General features: G+C 38.0%; 1 protein-coding gene across 1 annotated transcript; it reads left to right on the top strand.

The window, feature by feature from the left end:
- The first annotated feature begins 21,448 nt into the window (after positions 1–21,448).
- On the top strand, positions 21,449–22,445 carry LOC103967148 (leucine-rich repeat extensin-like protein 3). Its single transcript, XM_009380404.3, has one exon. The coding sequence runs from the start codon at positions 21,482–21,484 to the stop codon at positions 21,959–21,961; it is 480 nt and encodes a 159-aa protein (XP_009378679.2). The 5' UTR covers positions 21,449–21,481; the 3' UTR covers positions 21,962–22,445.
- Positions 22,446–22,939: the final 494 nt, after the last annotated feature.

Raw genomic sequence — 22,939 nt, 5'->3', positions numbered from 1 at the left:
ATGCCCATAGACATTCGGGGAGTTCGTCTGGCCATTTTCCTTTCTTGTTGGTGAGGGATTTCTTAAGGCAGTCGAGGATCATCTAATTGGATGCGTCGGCCTGCCTATTGCCTTGAGGATATCTTAGCGTAGGCATGTGCTGCTTGATGCCATACTTTTGGAAGAACTTTGCTATATCTTTGCCCAAGAATTACGGTTGTTGTCAGTGATGATGAATTGAGGGATACCAAATCAACAAATGATGTTCTCCTGTATATGAAGTGCTCTATGTCTGTTTGAGTCGTGGTCGTTTTAGGCTCTATTTCTACCCATTTTGTGAAGTAGTCGGTTAGCCACGATCATCATGTCTTTGCCCCTAGTAGCAGTCGACATAAGTTCTACCAAGTCGATTACCCACTGCATGAATGGCCAATAACTTGTATGCGGGTGTAGCTCGTTGGCAGGCAGTACTGGTATCAGGCTTGTAGTGTTGGCAGCGATCGCACTTTTGTACTAACTCTTTAGCATCTTGGTGCATGGTAGGCCAATAGTAGCATGAGTTAAGAGCCTTTTGTGCTAAAGATCGACCTTTGGAGTGATTTCCACAAACACCTTCGTGGATTGAGCTTGGAACCTTCAAGTCATCGGAAGGCGCTAGACAGCGGAGATGTGGTCCAGTGTTGGATCTTCGGATGAGAATACCATTCTACATGTAGTAGCATGCTACCTTGATTTGGAGCTTTCTAGACTCCAATCATTCTGTGGGGAATGTGCCATTGACCAGGTAGTCTATAATGGAATCTTGCCAGTTTAGAGTTGTACTAACATGTGACACCTCGGCTGCTGGCTTCGCCTCTATGGTTGGCTTGTCTAGATATTCCTCTGGGATAGAGTGTTTGAGTTGGTGGTCGAGGACAGAGCCTAGGTCGGCAAGTGCATCCACGTGAACATTGTCTACCGTCAAGTCTTTTACCATTCGAAGGCTTGCTAGTAGGGTCTCGTACTCTGTTTCGTTGTTGGATACTTTGAAGCCTAGAGTGATCCCTTATTTGGGTATCAAATCATTTGGGGTGATGTAGTTGGATGAGCTGTCGACATGCAAATGCCAGAAACCTTTATCGGGTAGAGCAGGCACGGCTAAGGATTGCTCGACTACCATTGGGACGTCGTTGGGCCGCTCTTTTGCATTGTGAATGCATGGTAATGAGTCATGGAGCTTGGGCCATGTTACACGTAGCAGGAGATGCTCAACTGCCGGTATTGGACCATTCTAGAGCTAAATTATGGAGTAAGGGTCGGCTAGGGCTGTGTGACGTGCAGCAAGAAGTAGTACTCAACTGCCAGTACATGTTGCTCCTATGTAGAATATTTTGGGGCGACGAGGATAAAACTTGCTTCCGAGTGTGTCATTCTAGTGTTTGTCTGCCCTTGGGCATTTCTTTTGGGCCAAGTTATTGCATTCGTCAGAAAATTTTGCATCTGTCAGTGTCTACGCCTTTATCATCGTGCATTTGGATTAGACGAAATAGTGCTTCATAAGGATGAGCGTGCGTTTGAAGGTAAAACTTGAGCTTTCGGGTTGTAACAACTATCGCCAAAGTTAGCTTTTGAATTTCTGGTAGCATTGAGGAGAGCTTTTGAACTGTGGAATACAGGTAGTCGAACCCCAAGCTCTCTTCGTATGATGGTAGAGCTTATTGTTGCTTCATGTACTGTTAAACATGTGAATAAGTCCTCCATTGCTTTTGGTTTGGATAGTAGGGAGGTGATGTTGGGTGATTCTTCAAGTCCTTGAATGTGCATTGGCGAGCCTTATCCCAAAGTGCATGCTTTTGGAAGGCTGCTTTAGTTATCGAGTCGTTGCATCTGACTATCCTTGCCTTCTCTGCTTTGAACCTCTTCACATAGTCACGAAGCGACTCTTTTGGGTTCTTCTTAACGTTGAACAAATGGTTGGACTTCTTTTTTATTGAGTGATAGGATGAATATTCTTTGGTAAAAACCAAAGAAAGTTCGTTGAAACTCCGGATAAATTGTGGCGGTAGGGTGTAGAACCAATCTTGCGTCTCGTCCTGTAGAGTGATGTCGAATATCTTGAAAGATGTGAAATATGACATGCTGAACTCATGTGGAGGCTCTGCCTGCTTGATCTCATCCGTGAATGGTGACCTGCTTATGTTGGTCATGTTCTGTCATAGTACCTCGACGGCAACCTCGTTGCATTGAAAATTAAGTAATCGCTTGGTCAATAGTCTCTTTACTTCTTCTTGAATTTTCCTTTGTTGGGTAGTGGAGTTCTCGGCTGTCCCCAGCCGTGACTTGCTAGTCTAGGCTGCTCTTCCATGTGTTTGGCTTATCTATGCCATGGATGCGGTATGTGTGGTGCTTTCATAGCAGGCAAATGAGTTCTTCGCAGGCTGTCGGTTGAGTTTGAGCCAGATTGAGTAACTGCTTCTCTCTGTCCGTTGTGCTGCCTACTCCGATGTAAGGTGAATGATGCTCTTTGCGGGCTTAGCCGCGAATGAACACTTTGCCTGGAAGGTTGCTTATGTTAACTATCGAAGTGTGACCCCAACCGTGAATGTATGCTCGTTTGTGGGCCTAGTCTAAAGTGCACGCTCCTCCACACGTTAAGACAGGAGTATACACTATCTCGAGGGCCCAATCAGGAGTGTACATTGCCTGAATGCTCAGTCCGTGGTTGGTCGAGTGACTGCTTGCCGGGACATTGTTGGAGAGGTTCTTTGTCTGCCCTTGTCCTACTTCGGGACACCTTGTCTGGGGCACATTGCATCTCGGTGCGTTGTAAAAGCTATTTCACCAAGGTCATCTGCTGTGCGAGGGCGCTCGTTAACTCTATAACTTGTCGAGACAAGTGTTGTTCTCCATTTAGGTTGGAATAGCTTGGAAGGAATGCGTCTCCTTGAGCAATGGAAGTGTGGTAGACTCCAAGAGCGAGATTTGAGTTAGGAAATGTCAAATCCGAAGAAAAATATAGTGAAAATGCTTCCAATTCGATCGTCGGTCCGAAAATTTGGAGCCGGGATGGTTAAATTAATCTTAGATCGATTTAGGCTGCTTAGAAGGCCACAGGAGCAGACTGGGCCATGGGAGCAGGCTGGGCCACGAGAGTGGGATACTCGACGGGAGCAGGCTGCTCAGTGGGAGCAAGCTGGGCCACGAGAACAGGCTGCTTGACGGGAGCAAGCTGGGACACGGGAATGGGCTGCTCGGCGTGTAGCGCATGTGGGCGCAAGGCTAGGGCTAGGCTGGGCAACGCGTTGGGCTTGCGTTATGCTTGGAGTGACATGGCTTGGGCGGTGGGCCTTAGATGGCACGACTTGGGCTTGTTGATAGGAGCATATTCATGCGACTTAAATGGCTTGTTCTCGTGCATTTACGTTATGTTTCTTTAGTTATTTTAGTACTTTAAGCTATTTTCGTGTGTTTGTAGGTCCAAAGGGCTAAAGGAGCAAAAAGATGCATTTTGGAGACTTTTGGAGCATTTTTGGGCTAAGGATGGATAGCCTATGCTTGGAGCCAAAGTGTTGGACGAAATTGAAGACCTAATTGAAGACCAAAGTGTTGGAACCTTGTTCCCTTTAGTTTTAGGACATTTAAACCTTTCCTATATCCTTAGCCGTGCATAACATTCCAACATTCCACTCCTTCATTTCAGCCACACTCTCACATATCATTACTTATCATCACCACTTATCACTTATCATAATCACATATCATTACTTATCATCACCACTTATCACTTATCATAAATCATTACTTATCATCACCACTTATCACTTATCATAATCACATATCATACACTTATCATCACCACTTATCACTTATCATAATCACCCATAATCATTCACATAAATCAGCCACATGCATTCACTCTTCATAATTCAACCTAGCTGTCATGTTTCCCCTTTCATCATTCCCTCACATTCTTTAATTCAGCCAACACATGCTTACACATGCATTTTCAGCACCAAAGAATCATTGCACATGCATTTCCAACCCACATGCATCATTTAATCATTCAAACATGCAGCCACATTCACTTTACCTAGCTGTCATGTTCCCTCTCCCATCCATTTTCAGATTTCCACCAACCAATCTAGTTGTCATTACACATGCATTCCCTTCTTTAATCATTCTAGCTGCCATTCACATGTTCTCCCATCCCTTCTCTCCCTATAAAACCATGCATTGCATTCATTCAATTCATCTCATTCCCATTCATACACAATTCATTCACCATTCACGCCAGAAATTCATCCCGTCTCTATAACACATCCATACTTCACCATTCTTCATATTTTCTGCCCAAAAAGAAGCCTTGAGGTCCCCTACATCCATCCCTATCCTAAACACATCATTCTGCACCATCCATAACTCCCCATCCCTCCAAACCTATCCTTAGACCTTGTGCTACAACGAAAAGGAGGAGAAGAGTGCCTAAACGTTCATACAATTCAAGTATGAGTTGTTGGAATGTTTAGGTGTTTCTTTTCCTCGATTCCAATGTTTAATTTCAATTCTCTTTGTTTTGTACGTATGAGGAACTAAACCCCCCCCTTGGCTAGGGGGGATTCGAAATATATGTTTATGCTTGCATTTTGATTTGATTACTTCTAATTGCGTTTCATAAGTTGTGGATTCAATTTGTTTAACTATTTGATTGATAACTTATTTATGTATGTTTATTGAGAGTATACGCTTAATTTTCATGCATGAATATGACGCTAGAATATAAGTGAGTTTCACCTAATAGTTACGAACTTATATTCACAAGTAGTGGAGGTTGCTTATAAACAATCGTGTTAAACATATTCTTGGCATAAGTTTCATGCAATCATAGTAACGAATGCCTCGTCAACACTTATAGTTTTCATGTTGCTTAATGATTCTTGCTTGTATCTCTATTATGCAATTCATGTAGGGAACTTGTGAGGAATGCTTTGGGTTGTCGTATGCAATCATCCAATTCAATAACGTTAGGATGATTTGAAGGTTAATTTAAGCGGACCTAATTAACCCGGGGTGATGAGTTTCATAATTTATTGAAATGCAATTGGAAATCTTTTTATTATGCAAGTGTAACATGTGTGGAGATGAACCCCTTAGCTAGTCATCCCATCCATTCAAATCCATCACATTCATATTTACATTCTGTTTTTAATTAGAATCTGTGCAATTAGTTTAATTTCGTCCAAAACTCAATCCCCCCTTACTTTAATGTCCAAATTAGTTAGAAATCAATTTAGTTTGTGTTTTTAAGAGTCTTGAGTCAAGTTACAACTTAATTTCGTCCAAATTTGGGTTTAAGGTCAGAAACTGCCTAGTTAGTGTTTTTAGGCAGTTTTGAGTCTTTTGAACTTGTTTTGAGTCCTTTGAGTCTTTGTATTGTTCAAATTAGTTAGAAAGTGTTTTGGTTTGTGTTTATAAGTGTTTTGATTCAATTTGTTATACAAATTCGTCCAAAGTACTCAAAGTGCTCAAAACTGCCCAGAAAGTGTTTTTAAGGCAGTTTTGAGTGTTTTGGGTGCTGTTTGAGTCTTTTGGTTTGTTTTAGTGTTTTAAGTGTTTAGTTTTGCATTCTTTGAGTCTAGTTTAGTGTTAAAGTGTCTTAATTTGTGTTTTAAAGTGTTTTGAATCAACCTATAATCTTAAATTCGTCCAAATTTGTGTTTAAGGTCAGAAACTGCCTAGTTAGTGTTTTTAGGCAGTTTTGAGTCTTTTGAACCTGTTTTGAGTCCTTTGAGTCTTTGTGAACGTTTTTAACTTTGTTTTTATGTTTTTGAGTCAATTTAGAGGTTTTAGCAAGCCCTCCTAATCCCCGGTCTAGAACGATCCCTACTTACATCTTTACTACAATTTGACAAAAAGAGGGTTTAATTTGTGTGCGTATAAATTCTCGCATCAAATTTTGGCGCCGTTGCCGGGGATTAGCAACTTTGCTAATCTCTTGGATTGTTTTATTTTCGTTTGTGTGTATATATTTTTAGTTTTATTTTGTTAATTTTAGACGCAAGACATGGCACTTGATAGTGCTTCTCTTTTGTCACAGCTTATGGAAGAGTACCAAACGCAAAGAGTTGGTACATTTGATCATAATCAATCAAGGAACGACGTGTTTTCCAATACTTACAATTCGGATTGGAGTGATCATTCAAACTCTATGTGGTGGGAACCTCAACATATTCAACAAGAAGGATATTGGCAACCATATGAGGAGTTCTATACAACACCTATGCAGCCACCACCACCTGCCCAAACAAATTCAAGTGAGTCTTTGTATAATGATACGGTTAGTAAGTTACTCACCAATTTGTCTCAGGGGCAAGAAGATCTAAACAAAGCAAGGCAAAATCAAGACAAAAGGTTGGACTACTTGGAAAAGCAAATTGGGCAGATCGCGGAGTTCGTAGGACAATTTCAAGACCAAGGCAAACTCCTTATTTCAACCCTTGCAAATCCGAAGGAAGGATTTGAAACTGCCTTGAGAAGTAGCAAGGAGGTTGGAACGGACCCTCAACCATCAAAATCAAATCACACGGAAGAGGAATACACCCAACCCATGGCAAGAGTGGAAACACCTTTGCCGGAGGCACCTATTGCTCCTACGCCATCTAATTCAAGTAAGGTTGTTCCAAATTTAATTAGTTCTAACCCCATTCCACCTAATATCCCTATTCCTTGCAGGTTCATGAATTCCAAGGAAGAAGAAAGTGAAAAAGACACCTTGGAAGCCCTTCCAAAGGTGAAAAGTAGGGAATATCATGAATTCATCAAAGAGGACGTTCTTGAGATAAACAACCCCAAAGAAGTTGAATTTTATGACACAAGACAAGGACCAATCCTCACATCAAATCTAACCAAGTGCAAAGTCCCTGAAACGTTCAAAGAAGGGGTGTTTATTCTTGAGTTCTTATTGGATCACATAAGTAAGCCATCTCCTCCAATTTCAATTTTCTTTTATACTAACATGTTGTTAATGATTCAGGCATCCAATCTTGAATTTAAACCATTACCGGATCATTTCAAGTATCACCTTCCATTCAAAGATCAATTCCATGCCGTTTGATTCAAATAGAAAAAAAAAAAAAAAAAAAAAAAAAAAGAAAGAAAAAAAAAAGAATGTAGCCTTCACAAAGGTAGTTTACGTGAAGACCCACTACGTGGCGAAACTCTCGGAGAGGAAGGCATCGGAGCGGAAGGCATCGGAGCAGGAGACATCGGAGCAGGAGGCATCGGACCAGAAGGCATAGGAGCCGGAGGCACCGAAGATCGATCATTCAAGGCCCCAAACCTTGGTGGAACGCTGGATGACCCAGGAAAGAGGTGCCTCTGGAAGAAAGACGCAAGCCTTTGACGGTCACTTTGAACGCGACCTTGAGATTCTTGCAGCTCATCAAGCTTCCTCTTCATGCCCGACGAATAGTTATTTGCAAGCACATGCAAACTTCTATTCTCGTACTTAAGCTGTTTGATCTCCTGCTTAAGATTTTCCACCTCTGCCATCAATGATTCCACTTGACGGGACCGAGCAAGCAGGCGTTGGCCCATGTTGGACACCGAGCTCGCACACTGAACACTAAGTGCGAGGGATTCTTGAACGGCCAACTCATCGGACCGTCCTGAAAGCAGTTGACTATCTTTGGGAGTGAGGAGGTTCCTAGCTACTATTATAGCTGTTGTGGCATCCTGCATCACGGAGTCTTCACCTGTAAGAGGACCGTTAGAAGATAAGAAAGAAGGGCGCCATACGTTACCTTGACGCGGCGCGCCCGTATCACTGCTGAGACTCAATTCCAAGCTAAGGTTCGATGGGTGATGCGAGAATTACTTGACACTCAAATTAAACCCTCGTTTGACAATTGTAGTAGAATGGATAAGTGAGGGATCGTTCTAGATCGGGGATTAGGAGGGCTTGCTAAAACCTTCTAAATTGACTTAAAAACATAAAAACACAATATAAAACACTATTTAATGCTTGAAGAAAGCAAAACTAAAAATAAGAAAGATTAAGACTAAGACTTCAACGAAATAGGGGGGAATTGGATTTGGACGAATTTAAACTAAAACGTAAAAACAATATAAAATGTTAAACTAGACTCAAAGAATGTGAAACTAAACGTTAAAACACTAAGACAAACCAAAAGAATCAAAATGCTTTAAAAACACAAACTAAATTGATTTCTAACTATATTGAACATTAAAGCAAAAGGGGGATTGAGGTTTGATGAAAATTGAAATAACGAAACAAGTTAATAACTAGACAGAATGTAATTGATGAAATAAGATGGTTGGTGAATTAGTTAGAGGTTCTTTCTCCACACATGATATTTATGCATATGAATCAATTTCCAGTTATTCCTTCATTGAATTATGAACGACAATGCCCCAAATTAACCGTGACATCACTAGTTAACCCTCAGATTTTCCTTATATTATTGGATTGGATGGCATCATTCGACAACCCAAAATATTCTCAAAAGTTCCCTACATGTCATCATAATAGAGATACAATCGAAGATCATTAAGAATAATGAAAACCATAAGCATTGACAAAGCATTTGCAACTATGACATCATGTTACTCATGCTAAGAATTAAACTTAACGCGATCGTGACAAGCGACCTTCACTACTTTCAAGTATAAGTTAGTAACGATTATGTGAAACCTTCTTAAACTTTAGCCACATATTCATGCATGCTAATTAAGTGTCGACCCTCAATCAACAAACATAAATAAGTTAATCATCAAATAGTTAAGCCAATTGCATTCACGAATCAAGAGTTCATAACCGGAATTCATCAATTCATATTACATAAATAATCATGGTATTGAAATCACCCCTAGCCAAAAAGGGTTTAGTTCCTCATAACTTTGAAATCAAAGAAACACCTAAACATTCCAACAACTCAAACGTGAATTGTATGAACGTTTAGGCCCTCTTCTCTTCCATTCCTCATATTACAAAACAAAGAGAATTGAATTTAAACATTGAAATCAAAGAAACGCGTAAACATTCCAACAACTCAAACGTGAATTGTATGAACGTTTAGGCCCTCTTATCTTCCTCTTTATTGTGGCACAAGGACTAAGGGATGTTGTTGGTGTGTTGAATGGATTGGGGGATTATGGAAATGGAAGAAATGGAGGAGAAATGGAAGGGAAATGGAGAGAAACTCACGGCTAGGGAGAAGATGGAAGTGTTTGTGGTGTGTTGTGTATGAAATGAGATGATCCTTGAATGAATGAATGCAAGGGTATTTATAGGAGGAGTGGAGGTGTATATGGCTATTTGTTTAATGTGTTTGTGTATTATGATGAATGCATGTGAGTTAAAGAGGGAGAATGTGGTGAAATGATGAAGTAGGAAGGTGGAAATGCATGTGAGATGTTGGAAAGGAAATGGGAATATAAGTAGGCCACGGCATGGGAGTTGTTTTGTTGGTGTAAATGTGCCATGGTTGCAATGATGAAGAATAAAGGGTGCATGTGGGGTGGAATTGAATGAATGCAAAGTGAATGAATAATGAAATGAGTTAAAGAGGGAGAATGTGGTGAAATGATGAAGTAGGAAGGTGGAAATGCATGTGACTTGTTTGTGGAATAAAGAATGAATGGTGGAATGATGAAGAGTTGCATAAAGAATGCATGTAGGGTTAGCTAGGTTGGCTTTGTTTGGGTGCATGTGTGTTAATGGTGGTTTTGCATGTGAATTGATGAATTGTTTTTTATGGAATGGATGGTTCTTTGCATGGCTTTTGAAGTGATTGTGGGCTTTGGAATTAGAAGGAAATGCATGGCCTTGGGGTTGGTTTAAGAGAGAATGGGCTAGGCCCTTTGTTTTATGTCCAAAATGAATACAAGGCCTTCAAATTCGTCCAACACTTTGGCTCCAATCATATGCTATCCATTCCAAGCCCAATTTTGCTCCAAAATGCTCCAAAATGCATCTTTTTGCTTCCTTAGCCATATGAACCTAAAAACACACGAAAATGGCTTAAACTACTAAAACAACTATGAATTAACAACATAGATGCATGAAAACAAGCTAAGTAAGTCGCCTAAATATGCTCCTATCAAACTCCCCCACACTTATCTTTTGCTAGTCCTCGAGCAAAACAGAATAAAAACAAATAAACAAAACGACACTAAACACGTAAAACACAACCTACACCTTCCAACAATCGTTTCAGGGATTTCCAATGCACATGACAAGTTAAAAATCATTATTCCCACAGAATTTAGCCATCTTTACCCTTAAGTACATTCTTAATCATAGTCACCACATACTAGTTCACAATTAAGCATTTAAAACCATGTTTTGAATGTAGTAACATGCCTTAGAGAATTTGCTCAATTCCTTACAAGATATGCACTCAATTTTCACTCAGATTTTCTAACTACACACCCTAATCTAGTCATATGTGAGAAGATTGATGTAAACATGAAAACGAACACTCACATATATGTATCACAAAGAACGCAATTTTTTTTGGAGTTAATAAGCATGTTTAGATTATGATCTCATGAATGGAATGCTACTACTTAGACGCGAGAACCAGTGACACCATATGCTCATACCAAGTTCAAACTCCACAAATTGAAACACATAACACTCAAGATTGAAGTCACGGGTTGTAATGGGGCTTGGGGCGTGTGGATAACAAAGAAGGGATATGGAAAACAAAGGTTCTCAAAGAAATAGTGAGCAAGGCAATTGAATCAACTTAGAATTCACTTTTGAATGAAAACTCAACTTTGGAACAAAAAGGGAGACAATTTAGGGCCAGAATTGGTGTTTTGAGCCCTTTCTTCAATCACTCATTCTTTCATTTTTCAAGCTCTTTTTTCTTTCTTTCTTTCTTTCTTTCTTTTCTGTTTTTCTTTTCTGTTGAAACTCAAAACATACTTAAGAACAAGCATTCCTTCCCCCACACTCATTTTCTTGCATAATGTAACTCAAAAGGAATTCATTTAAGTTATGCTCACTATCTTTTAAGAACAAGGGTGTGGATTGTCCTAAACTAGGCTAGGTGAGGATAATGTGGGTTGACAAAGAATAAAGGCTAAACAAAGCTCAACGGGGGTAAAACTTACAACATAGACGAAATATGGGAAGTGAGGTTATTTGGCTATGGTGGCAATTACACAACTTCATCTTGAATATGTTATGTAAATCAATAACATGCTTTGAATGAAATGGGCATGAGTTCTAGCATTTGGAACTATATGATGAAACGCCTTCTAAGTAGTAACCAAGCAAAGAATAATGAGATCATGCAACAACTTTAGAAAACAAGAAATCACAGATTATACTCTCCAAAGAACGTTATAGGCTCAAGTCTCTCAGGGTTGTAGCGTTTGTTTGAGTTCCTTCCTTCAAGCATGTTACATAACTAATTTTTTTCTTTTATGATTGCATGTGAAGTCATACATTATAACCATAACCAAGCATATACCAAGAGTAAATCAAACTTTTCTCCATGTTTATAACTCTTTTCAACAGTCATGCAATTAGAAACCAAATCCTTATCATTGTGTTGGAAGGTGACCTACGACACAAAAACGACTCAAAACACTCTTTTTAGGCTTTTCAAAACATGTTTTTCAAATTTTTATGTGATTTTCGAATTTATAAAAACAAAACATACTAAAACACTTTAAAATAACTTAAAAACACCTTAAAACAGCAAGGAACAACATTTGAAGTTATGGGTGATAAAATCCCACGAATTTGCATAAATATACTTAGTTACCCCCCCCCACACTTAAATCAAACATTGTCCTCAATGTTTTAAGCATAGATTCACACAAAACATAAGTAAACACACAAAAAGCAACTAAACATACTAAACATGGCAGAATGTAATTAACAAAGAGAAGAGTTTAGAGACGCAAATCTGGTTATAGAGTGTAAGTTCCATCTTCTCCTTGGTAATTGCATTGAGGCTTGGATCTTTGTGATTCCACAGGCTTACTCTTGAACTGCGCTGCTCCCATCGTTGATTTTCCTTTGTGCTACTCTTGAACTGGGCAGCAGGCTTCCTTTGGTCTCCCCCGCAGGTCTGAGCTTCCTCCTTTTATCTGTTTCTTTGTTCAATCTCTCCTTTTGTCCTTTGTGGATGTAAATTTCTTCCTCTTTGATCTTGGACAAAATTGCACCTACAAAACAAATAACACCTTTGGTCAAGGCCAAGAGCCTCACGCGCCCACGATGAATAGAGGGGGCTTTGGCTGAAGAACCTCTGATGCCAAAGTTAGAATTTTGAGAGAAAAGTGTTTGGGGAATTTTTGAGTGTTTAGCAAGAGTCAAGACCTAGGTTTTTAGAGGAAATGAGGTTGAATATATAGTGCATGGCCGGTCCCCCTCTTGAGAAAGGATGGCCGGCCCTTTGGGGTATTTTTGTGTGAAATGGGTGATTTAATTGGTAATTAATGGATTAATTAGGAATACATCCATTAATTAGCCAATTAACTCAATTTACATGGAATGTTTTGAAGGTTATGAAATAATTACCTTGTGGAAAATATAGGATGAGGATGGATGAAATAACTTTGAATTTGTTACCTATTTTGGGCACTTTTGACTTGATTGTGGGATGTTTGTGCACTGCTCGCTTGTAGAAATTCCAGTGCTTCTCAAGGTTAATTTTGTTCTTTTTATCCAAAAATTCACGTGTCGCCTCTTGATTACTTTTGGCTCTACATAGATTACTAAATTAAACATTGAAGAGTTGTCAGTTGGCCATCGCTACTAGTAGTGGCTGAATGTGGTGGTTGGTGGAGTTATATATTGTATGATGTTCCTTGTAGTGAAGAGCTAGGAATGTGTTGGTTGGCGGAGTTTAACAATTCCACTTACAGATGTGTTCGAAATTTGTTGCCGTCAACAACCTTTCTATTCCTTTTTTGAACTAAATCTATAATTAGCTTTCTGTTTTACTATATGCAAACTAATTCTTGTTTCCAAAAAAAAAAAAAAAAACTAATTCTTTTTTTTTTTTGGGTCAGTTTATATATAAAACAAGGTCTATGCAATTTAGAAGAAGATCCATTATGTTGAAAGTAAAATCTTATGGTAATAGTTTTGAGTTATGACCTATTTTTCTTCAAATTTTAGTTTTTATTTATTTATTATTTAATTTTATTAAAGCTCATAAACAAGTTCTATTCTTATGATATAATTATAAGTTAAATTTTGTTATAAAAATTTTAAAGCCCATCCATGCCAATAAAAGAAGAAACCTTTAATTTCTCCAATTAATCATATTGCTATATGATCTAATTTATTTTGTCTTAAAAGTTTCTCCTGAGAGAAATTTCTTGCTCCACACTGGCTACCAAAAATCCTACTCGAGCTTATTTCTGTCACCTAGACATTTCTTTCCCAAATTTTTAGGCCTAGTAAGCTTCGCCGTATTTGTTTGTTGATCCATATTTGTGGATCAAGCAAGAGTAGGAGTGTCGAAACTAGTAAACGTGCCGGTGGGTTGGTATCATTTCAAAAAGAGAGCCTTTTTTATTTTATTTGTTTAGATTTTTAGGGAGGGATCTCTTGTTGACAAAATTTGAGTTTTTATGGAGTACGAAGAAGCATTCAACTTCATGGACATTGGGGTGGGAGAGGAGAAATTATTTTTATTTTTTTAATATAAAATAAAATAAAATGATTAATAAGGTGAAAAGAGAGTTCAATCTTATTAAAATAAAGTAAGAGGGGAAATTTTAAACGTAGAACGTATGTGTAATATATAAGACCTTAAAGGTGAGTTTGTTGCACTGAACTATCTCAGACTGGACTAGATTCAATGACTGACGTGGACTAGGTTAGACTAAAATATTAGGAAAATGTATTTTCATTTCATAAACAGAATAAAGTTACACTTTGAGTGTACACACACACACACACACACACACACACACACACACACAAAAGTTGTGGAAGCCAACTATACAGTAACATCTTTCTAACTAAGGAAATCTTATCATAACAAACTAATAGTTTCCTTAACCTCTAAGTATTATCCGTAGAAGATGAGTTTACAATACTGCCCTTAATATCCCTTCTCAAACGAAACCGTGGAACTCGAAGTTGAAGTTTGTCTCGAAGAAACAAAAATCTGGATTTAGAGAGAGACTTGGTGCATATACTAGCCACTTGATCTTGTGTACAAATGAAGTGAAGAGAGACTTGATTGGTCAAGACCTTTTCCCTAATGTAGTGATTGCTGATTTCAACGTGTTTCGTCCTAGCATGAAAAATGGGATTCTTGGTAAGGGATATGGTTGAGACATTATCACACCAAAGTTGAGGAGAGTAAGGCAGACAATAACCAATATCAACTAGCAATTTACAGATCCAAGTTATTTTAGATATAGTGTTTGCAAGAGACAGATACTATGTCTTTGTTGATGAACAAGCTATAGTTGGTTGCTTTTTAGCACTCCAACTTATGATTGAATTTCCCAGAAAGATACAATAACCTCCAGTGGATCGCCCATCCAAAACACAACCAGCCCAGTCATCATCTAAGAAGGCTTAATGTAGGGATTAATGGAGCATTTAGAAAACCAAAGGCCAAGATCAATGGTACCTTTGCGATACCTAAGTATTCTTTTGACAACTTGGAGATGGGAAACTCTTGGAGTATGTATGAATTGACAAACAAGATTAACAGCAAAACTGAGATCTGGTCTTGTCTATGTTAAATATTGGAGAGCACCAACCAAAGATTGATACTCAGAAACATTATAAATGAGAGGAGAATCATGATCAAGGTTGAAGGTACTGAGTGGTGTGTTGCAGGGTTTAGCTCTAACCATTTTGGCCTTAGTTAACAGGTCCAAAATGTATTTATTTTGAGATATGAAAATACCAGTGGAAGACCTTTTTACCTCAATCCCAAGAAAGTAATGCAAAACTCCAAGATCTTTGATAGAAAACATAGTGATGAGCTGTTTGATCACATCTTGACAAGTTGCAGATGAAGGACCAATGACCAGAATATTGTCCACACAAACTAAAATGAACACTAATGTAGGATCATTTTTAACAAAAAGAGAGTGATCACTTTGAGAGCCAACAAATCCGAGATAATGAAAAGCAGTATGTAATTTGTCATACCAGGCTCGGGGAGCCTATTTAGGGCCATATAAAGATTCATGTAGCTGGCACACATGATTTGGTTTTGTATAGTCTTTAAATCCAGGAGGCTGCTGCATGAAAACAGATTTAGAGAGAGTGTTGTGCAAAAAGGCGTTACTGGCATTGAGTTGATTCAAAAGCTAGTCAAATTGGGTAGCAAAAGTGAGTAAAAGTCCGAATTCATAAGTTTAGCCACAGGGCTAAACGTTTCAGTGTAATTAAGGCATTCCTATTGATGGAAACCTTTTGCAACTAGCCGGGCCTTGTAACATTAGGCTTTCGTTCAATTCGAAAAACCCACTTGCAACTTACAATGTTTTGAGATGAATTGTGATGAACCAGAGATCATGTGCTAGTGTTAAGGAGAACATTAAACTCTTCTTGCATTGCATGGAGCCAATGTTGGTGTTTGCAGGCCTAAATATAGTTGTGGGAATGTAATTAAGTGACAAATAAGAGGGTAGTGGATTTGTAGTTGCAGTGAGAGATTTAGGTTTGAATATACCATAGGATGGGTGTTGAGTGGTAATGGGGAAAAATCACTAGATGAAGTTGATGGATCTGATTGAGGTATAGGGAAGAGAGTTGGATATGATTATGGTGTATGTTGAGATATAGGTTGGGATGTGGGTGAGGATGCTGCAATGGTTGTATTGATTATTGTAGGGGTAGAAAAGGAACAAACTTAAAGGCTAGGGTTGATGGTATGGAAGAAGGTGTTGTGGGAGATTGAGTGTGGGAAATAGGTGAAGATTGGTGAACCTAATGGAATGGAAAAGTGCACTCATCAAATAAAACATGCCGAGAAATATAAATTCTTCCTGTGACTGGATCAAGACATTTGTACCCCTTATGGTTAAGACTGTAGCCTAAGAAAACACAAGACTTACTCTTAGGTTCCAACTTAGAGGATGTATAAAACTTCAATTATGGGAAACATAAGCAACCAAAGACTTTCAATGTTGCATAGTTAGGAACTTTATTAAAGAAAGACTCCAAAGGTGAAGATCGAGACATTGCAAGCAATCTGTTGATGAGATAGATTGTGGCTGCAAAGGCTTTAACCCAATATAGATGAGTTATAATAGTTTCCTTGTGGTATAGGTAGTGGATACAAAAGGCAGTCTAGAACATTTTCATAATGCACAATCTGAGCAAAAGGATTTATTTGTATTCTGTAAAACTGAGATACATGATTGAGATGCAAGTTTATTGATAATCTTGATAGAAGGGTGGCCCAACCGTTTATGCCAAAGATTTTTTGAAGCTTTCATAGTAGCAGTGAGTGCTTTCTTCTTGTCATCAGTATGAGAAGAAAGATGAAATGGATAGAAACCATGTTTGACAGGACCTTTAAAACATATTATCCCCGAAGAAAGGTCATTCACAGTGAAGTGAGAATGATAAAGATGCATAGAACAATAATTATCAATTAAAAATTGATTGGCAGAAAGAAGGTTATGTTTCAAATCAGGCACATATAACATATTTTTTAGTGTAAAACTGCTATGTGAAGTTTTAATAGTAAAAGAACCAGAGTGAGTGATAGGAAAACCTTTTCCATCCCCAATGTACACTTGTTCAGGGCATGTGTAAGCTTCAGGATTATGGAGAGTGGCATAATTGTTGGTCATGTGGGAGGTTGCACCAGAGTCAACAAGCTATGTAGGAAAAGAATTAGAAGTGCTGGTAACCAAGGCAGATTGAGATGACTTGCCACTGTAGTGAGGATCCAGGTGATGAGGGCAATCACAAGCTTCATGGTCAAATTGGCGACAAATTTGACAAGAAAGTTTCCTGTTAGATGAGGAAAAATTGTTCCAAGTTCCACGATTGTAATGTTGATTGCTACCATGGTTGTAATTATTGAATCTTTGATTATTATTTGTCCTGAAATTTCCACGATTGTTGTAGTTGCCTCGATTAAAATTCTAATCCATTCCACGACTTTGACTGTTGAAAGTAGATGAATTATGAGCAACATATCCTTGAAAGTTAGAATTGATAGGCAGAGGAAGAATACCAGTTGAGGTGTTGTAGGCTTGAAAGGATGATGTTGGTGCACTTTTCTTTCGATTATTCAATTGGATCTCTTTGCTGAATAGCAAACCATGTAACTCATCAATTGTCATAGAATCGAGGTGAAACTAAATTGCATCCACAAAAGAATCAAATTCTAGAGGTAGTACGTGGAGAATAACAGAGACTAATTCAGAATCTTCGACTAGAGCTCTAGCACTGGCAAGAGTATTAGCGATTTCCTCAATGTGTTGAAGATATTGAGCAACAGTGAGATCACCTTTGGTTAGACTACAAAGACAAGATCAGAGTTCGTGGATGTGAAAATGTGAGGCGGTTGTAAGATGCAATTCCAATTTAGCCCAAAGTTCTCAAGCTGAGCATACTCCAATAATATAGGGAATTAGGGATTTAGAAAAAGTTGAGTTGATCCAGATGAGAATATTTTGATCATTCCCAAACCAAGCAACATAAGCCGGATTAAGACTGCGATTACCAGAAGAATTAGTGAGAAATTAAGGTGGTGCCGGCGAAGATTCATCAATCAGACTCGTGAGATTATACCGACGAAAAATTAGAGCGAAGATAGTGCTCCATGTCAGGTAATTGGTAGTGGTGAGCTTAATTGGAACCATAGATCTGATGTTCTAAATTGTAATGGAAACAAAAATCGAAGAATTAGGGTTTGAGGGTGCAGTCGGAGGAAGAACTTGAGAATCCGATTTCGATGAAGGAGAGGCAGATGTCGCCAAGGTTAGAGACGAAGACTTGAGAAATCACATAAACGATCAAGATCAGAAAGACGGTCGATCAATCTGCAAGAATCGAAGATAGAGGTCGTGAGACGTCGGCGGGTGATACCATATTAGGAAAATATATTTTCATTTCACAAACATAATAAAGTTACACTTTGAGTATATATACAAGTTTTGAAAGCCAGTTGTACAGTAACATCTTTCTAACTAAAAAAAATCTTATCATAACAAACTAATAGTTTCCTTAACCTGTAAGTATTATCCCTAGAAGATGAGTTTACAATATTGCCCTTAATATAGACTAGCCTAGACTATTAGAAAAGCGTTTTGAGTAGTGTTAGACTAAGAAACTTGACTAACAATAAATTATTATTATATTTCAATTTATTTTCTATTAAAATATTGAAATGAATATATGGAAAAATAAAAGGGCCCTCTGCTTCTTCTTCCTTACGAATTGCAGGTGCTTCTCTGCAACTTGGAGAATTATCGAATTTTCAATAACAAAGCTAAGCCCCAATCAAAACCCAAAATATAGAGATCCATGTTCCAATAATGAAGAGAAATTTTTTATTATTACAAATAAAAAATACCCTAAAAAGACCTAATTAATTGATGGTGCTCCTCTCGCACCCAGGTCTAATACCCAAACCTATGGATGCGGCTAAAGATAAACATGGATGGATTTGCTAAGGCCGTCGTCAAATAGTCAAGCTTGATTAGGCAAGAAATCGTGAGACAGTATAATTGATTCGGTTTGAGATTCGCATCGGAAACGACCTCGGGGAGGGAGTCATCACTAAATTTGTCGAATCTAGTTAAGGGAGGGAGATGGAGAGACAGAGAGATGAGGAACGGAGAAGAATGAGATAGCGTTGTGAGGAAAGCGTTCTTAGCAATCCCATGGTTCAACGTCAGACTAATTTTAACGACCTAACAAGGCTCAGAGTTCGCACGAGTTGGGGCTAGTCTGACTTAAGTTAGTCCCCAAGCATATCAAACATGGGACAATAATCCTAGCTAGTCCAATCCCACTTAAGAAGGTGAAACAAACACACCTTCAAAGTTCTTAAATGTATAAATTACTGTGAATATCTTTAGGGACAAAAAAGAGAAATAAGAATTCTTAAAAGTAGAAATACAAAAGTTTGACATAGAATTAAATAAGTGTTAAAAGTAGGATGTGTACAACCAAATGTCTGTCAGGGGAGTGAGAAATTTTTTTAGTGTACCGAGAATACGGCTCGGTATATCAAGTGTTATAATATAAGTGATTGTAGTAGTGAATTGAGAAAAAATTATTCAGAAGGTCACATGAAAAATTCACATACATTTCTTAGACATATAATAACCTTAAAATCAAGACATGATTCCATCATTCATAATTTATAGAACAAATAACAATTGTCCACGACGCATATTCATATTTTGAAAACTTTGGATTATAGCTTCATTGTTTAATGAATGAAAAAGCATTGCTCTCTATATAAATCATCATGCTATCACTCAACCATTTATCTCTCATTCGGTTACATAATAGACTTTTCATAATATTTATAGTGGAAAAAGCTCTTTCCACTGAAGTAGTAGCAACCTGTAGAATCAAAGCCAATGTAATTAGCAAATACACATGATTATATATTATGTTCCTTCCTTCTCTACCATTTTTTTTAGGAAATTTTAACGAAACACTCCCGGTACTGTTCACTTTTAACGAAAAACCATATTTTTATCTTTCTCTGGTACCGTTTACTACACCTTTATTTGTCATTTTTATTAAAACTAAAGTTTTTTTGGACTTTTTGTTAGTTTTTTTTTTTCCTCCTAAGGCTACCAATTTCTTTTAATTAGGAAAATTACTACTTGAATGCACATCAAGAATATCATGCCTAAGTTGATATGTTCTTTAAAATAATAAGAATAGGAGCTCCTCTTTGAGGCATTTTATCAGGCGTTTGGAGGGCATATATGAAGGACAACTCCAGCCTTTAAAGGGACTGCACCAAGTCATTCATGTAGCTTCACCGAAGTTCGGGAGGTCAGCTGACCCCCCTTCTTTTTTTTTTCCCTTCACTATATCCGCAAGTGAGTGATTGGATACTTGAAATAAAAAAGTTCAACCACTTATATTATAAACACTTGATATATGAATCAGTGTTCCTGACACATTGAAAATTTTCCATATAAAAGTGTTGTCTAACTATTAACATTGCAGTTTTATTTTATTTTATTACAATGGTATATTTTACACTAAGGAGAGGAGAAGTTTAGCTAAGCCACATAATGGGCAACCTAATTTGGTATCGAACTCGCCATCTACGAGATTATAAATTTAAAACCTCTCACTTACAAGTGAAGAAGAATACTACTAGACCGTAATACTGAGTGACATTAACATAATTTAACTTGGTCTGACACAGTTTTTCAAAGTAGAGAAGTGATTTTTTCACACCCTTTTTTAATTATGGCCTTTGATTTTTTTTTATTCTTTGTTCAATTATAAACCATAAGAAAGAAGGTGCATCCACAAGGTGAAAAAGAATGTATGAAATTATTTTCCTTCACAGTAAACTAACCTTGACTACACTGAGCAGTGGGTGTGCTATCTATACACTCAATTTTACTTCTTACAACCCTTTGTTAATTTCTATCCGTTGATTTTCTTCAATTCATCCGATCCGACATGCGAAAATTAGAAAAGTGTGTGAAAAGTAAAATGGGGTGTGTGAATATCACACCCCAAACTAAAAATATAACTTGAGTTATTCACATTTTAACTTAAAATTTCGCCACAAATAAGAAGGTATATGAGTTTGTGAAGCATTGTCCTCCATTTGAAAGTTAAAATCTTTGCATAAAATTATAAGACTTGGGTCATACTTAGTATTGTGAATTGATTTTGGAGTGAAACTCCAATTTCCCTTCCACTAGGAGCTAAAAAATGATGTAGAAACTGGATTGAATAATACATAATACCGATATACATGTGCGCGTAATTGAGATTATAATTTTTTTAGCTATCTATTTTTGTTATGGGAATTGTTATTGACACTCCAAAAATCTCATTCTACACTTCAAACTTTCTATATTTGGAAAGAAAAATACACTTATGAGAAGTACCAATAACGCTTCCCTTTGTTATTTATCTATGTTAAACTCTTCAGTGAAATCAGGGTATATCCTAGAAGATAAAACACCGACAAATGGTGCGGTCACCAATACACATGCACTCTTGGCTCCCATCTCTCAACGAAACCAAATCAACATTGTCTTTTATATATACCCTGGTCAGCTGGACCAGTTGCTTCACCGGTCTCCCATCTCTCTTCCTTAACTAAATTGCCTCTGCAAGTGCCCCAGATTTCCATGAAGTAGCAGTCAACATATCATCAATATTAATATTAGTATTGAGACTTGAGAGACTTGAGAGGATATGGCAATTCCAATTCCAATTTCAGTTTCAGTTTCAGTGCGAGTTGCATTTACCATCACTACTCTCCTTCTCATGCTACTGCATTCGAAAGGTAGTGTAGCAGTGTCCAAAGAGCAAACAAGCTGCACGATGTGCAATGAGTGCCCCAACCCATGCCCCGCGCCATCTCTACCTCCACCATCGCCGCCACCACCAGTTATCATTGAATGCCCACCACCTCCTGCGACTCCTCCTTCACCACCACCATTGCCACCACCACCAGTTATCATTGAATGCCCACCACCTCCTGCGGCTCCTTCATCACCACCACCAGCTCTCCCTGAATGTCCACCACCACCTCAACCTCAACCACCACCACCTGTGCGGCCTCCGTGTCAAGACACTTGCGGATCCTCCTCCTCTCCTCCCGCGGCAGGTGTTCCCTCATTAATCCCGAATCGCCCTCCATTTGCGCCCTCTATAGGACCACCAAGCCTTTATCCTGTGAATCCTTACAGTCCCCCGCCACCTTATTTTTCTAAATCGGTTCATTTGAGAATGCACTTCCACCCTCATAGTCTTACTTCCATATTTGTCTTGTTCACTTTTCTTTGCTTCTTCTTCTTTTAATTGTCAAGTAATTACGTACAAATAACTGTCAAGTAGCTAGCTAGATATATATATATGTATGTATCTAGCCAGTATATGTGACAATATATGTCCCTCTCTTATTTCTCTATGTATTGATCTTTTACAATTCTTTAATTTGGAAAATCATCTCTAGCTCTAGCTAGTATTAGTATTACTTGATATTTATCATGCATGCACGGCTGCGAACCAGGCCGGTTGACCCTCTAATTGACTAGCTAGGACGCATGCATGTAATATAATGTAATGTATAGTGTATATTGCCCCGGACGCGTGTTCTCTCGTTCATTAATGATGCGAGCTTCCAAGCTAGCTACTGGAAAAAAGAAAAAGAAGAGAAAGCAAGCCATTTGCATGTAATATGATTTTCCACTTTTGAATTCTTATAGTTAATATTTCTATTTCGTGTAACTCTTTCACTTACTGACTTCATCCTTATATAGTTGGTGAATGCCTGTTATTAATCCATCCTTCTTTCAAATCTCTGTAATTGCCTTTTTCTTTTCTTCCAATGCGCGCTTAAGATTTGGGACAATTCTCTACTCTCTATTTCTATAAGCATATCAAGACTCACTACGTATAGGTACTTTGATCACGACACGCTTCGAAGATAAGACTATGAAAAAGGGCCACAGAAATAGATTCCTTACTTGAAAATGGAAAGTGTTTTTTTTTTTCCCTCTCATATTCAATTATTATTTTAATCAGAAATATTTCATTTATCATATAAAACGAGAAATATCATCGACAAGGAATACAATTTCATGTTTACAAGACTATACACAACATTAGCCACATAATAATCTTGCATCACCACCTACTAATGAATTTGCAAAAGACGATACTCCTTCGGCACAAAATCATTCAATGAGACATCACGAAAAACTCCATCACCTGCAGGACCTTGCAAAGACAAGCAAGAAAAGAAAAAAAAAAGGCTTTAAATCCCCTCAAACCACC

The sequence above is a fragment of a genome, unplaced genomic scaffold (assembly GCF_019419815.1).
Source record: "Pyrus x bretschneideri cultivar Hongxiangsu unplaced genomic scaffold, Pyrus_bretschneideri_v1 Contig148, whole genome shotgun sequence".
Classification (NCBI taxonomy): Eukaryota; Viridiplantae; Streptophyta; class Magnoliopsida; order Rosales; family Rosaceae; genus Pyrus; species Pyrus x bretschneideri.
This window is presented reverse-complemented; position numbering and strand designations above follow the sequence as displayed.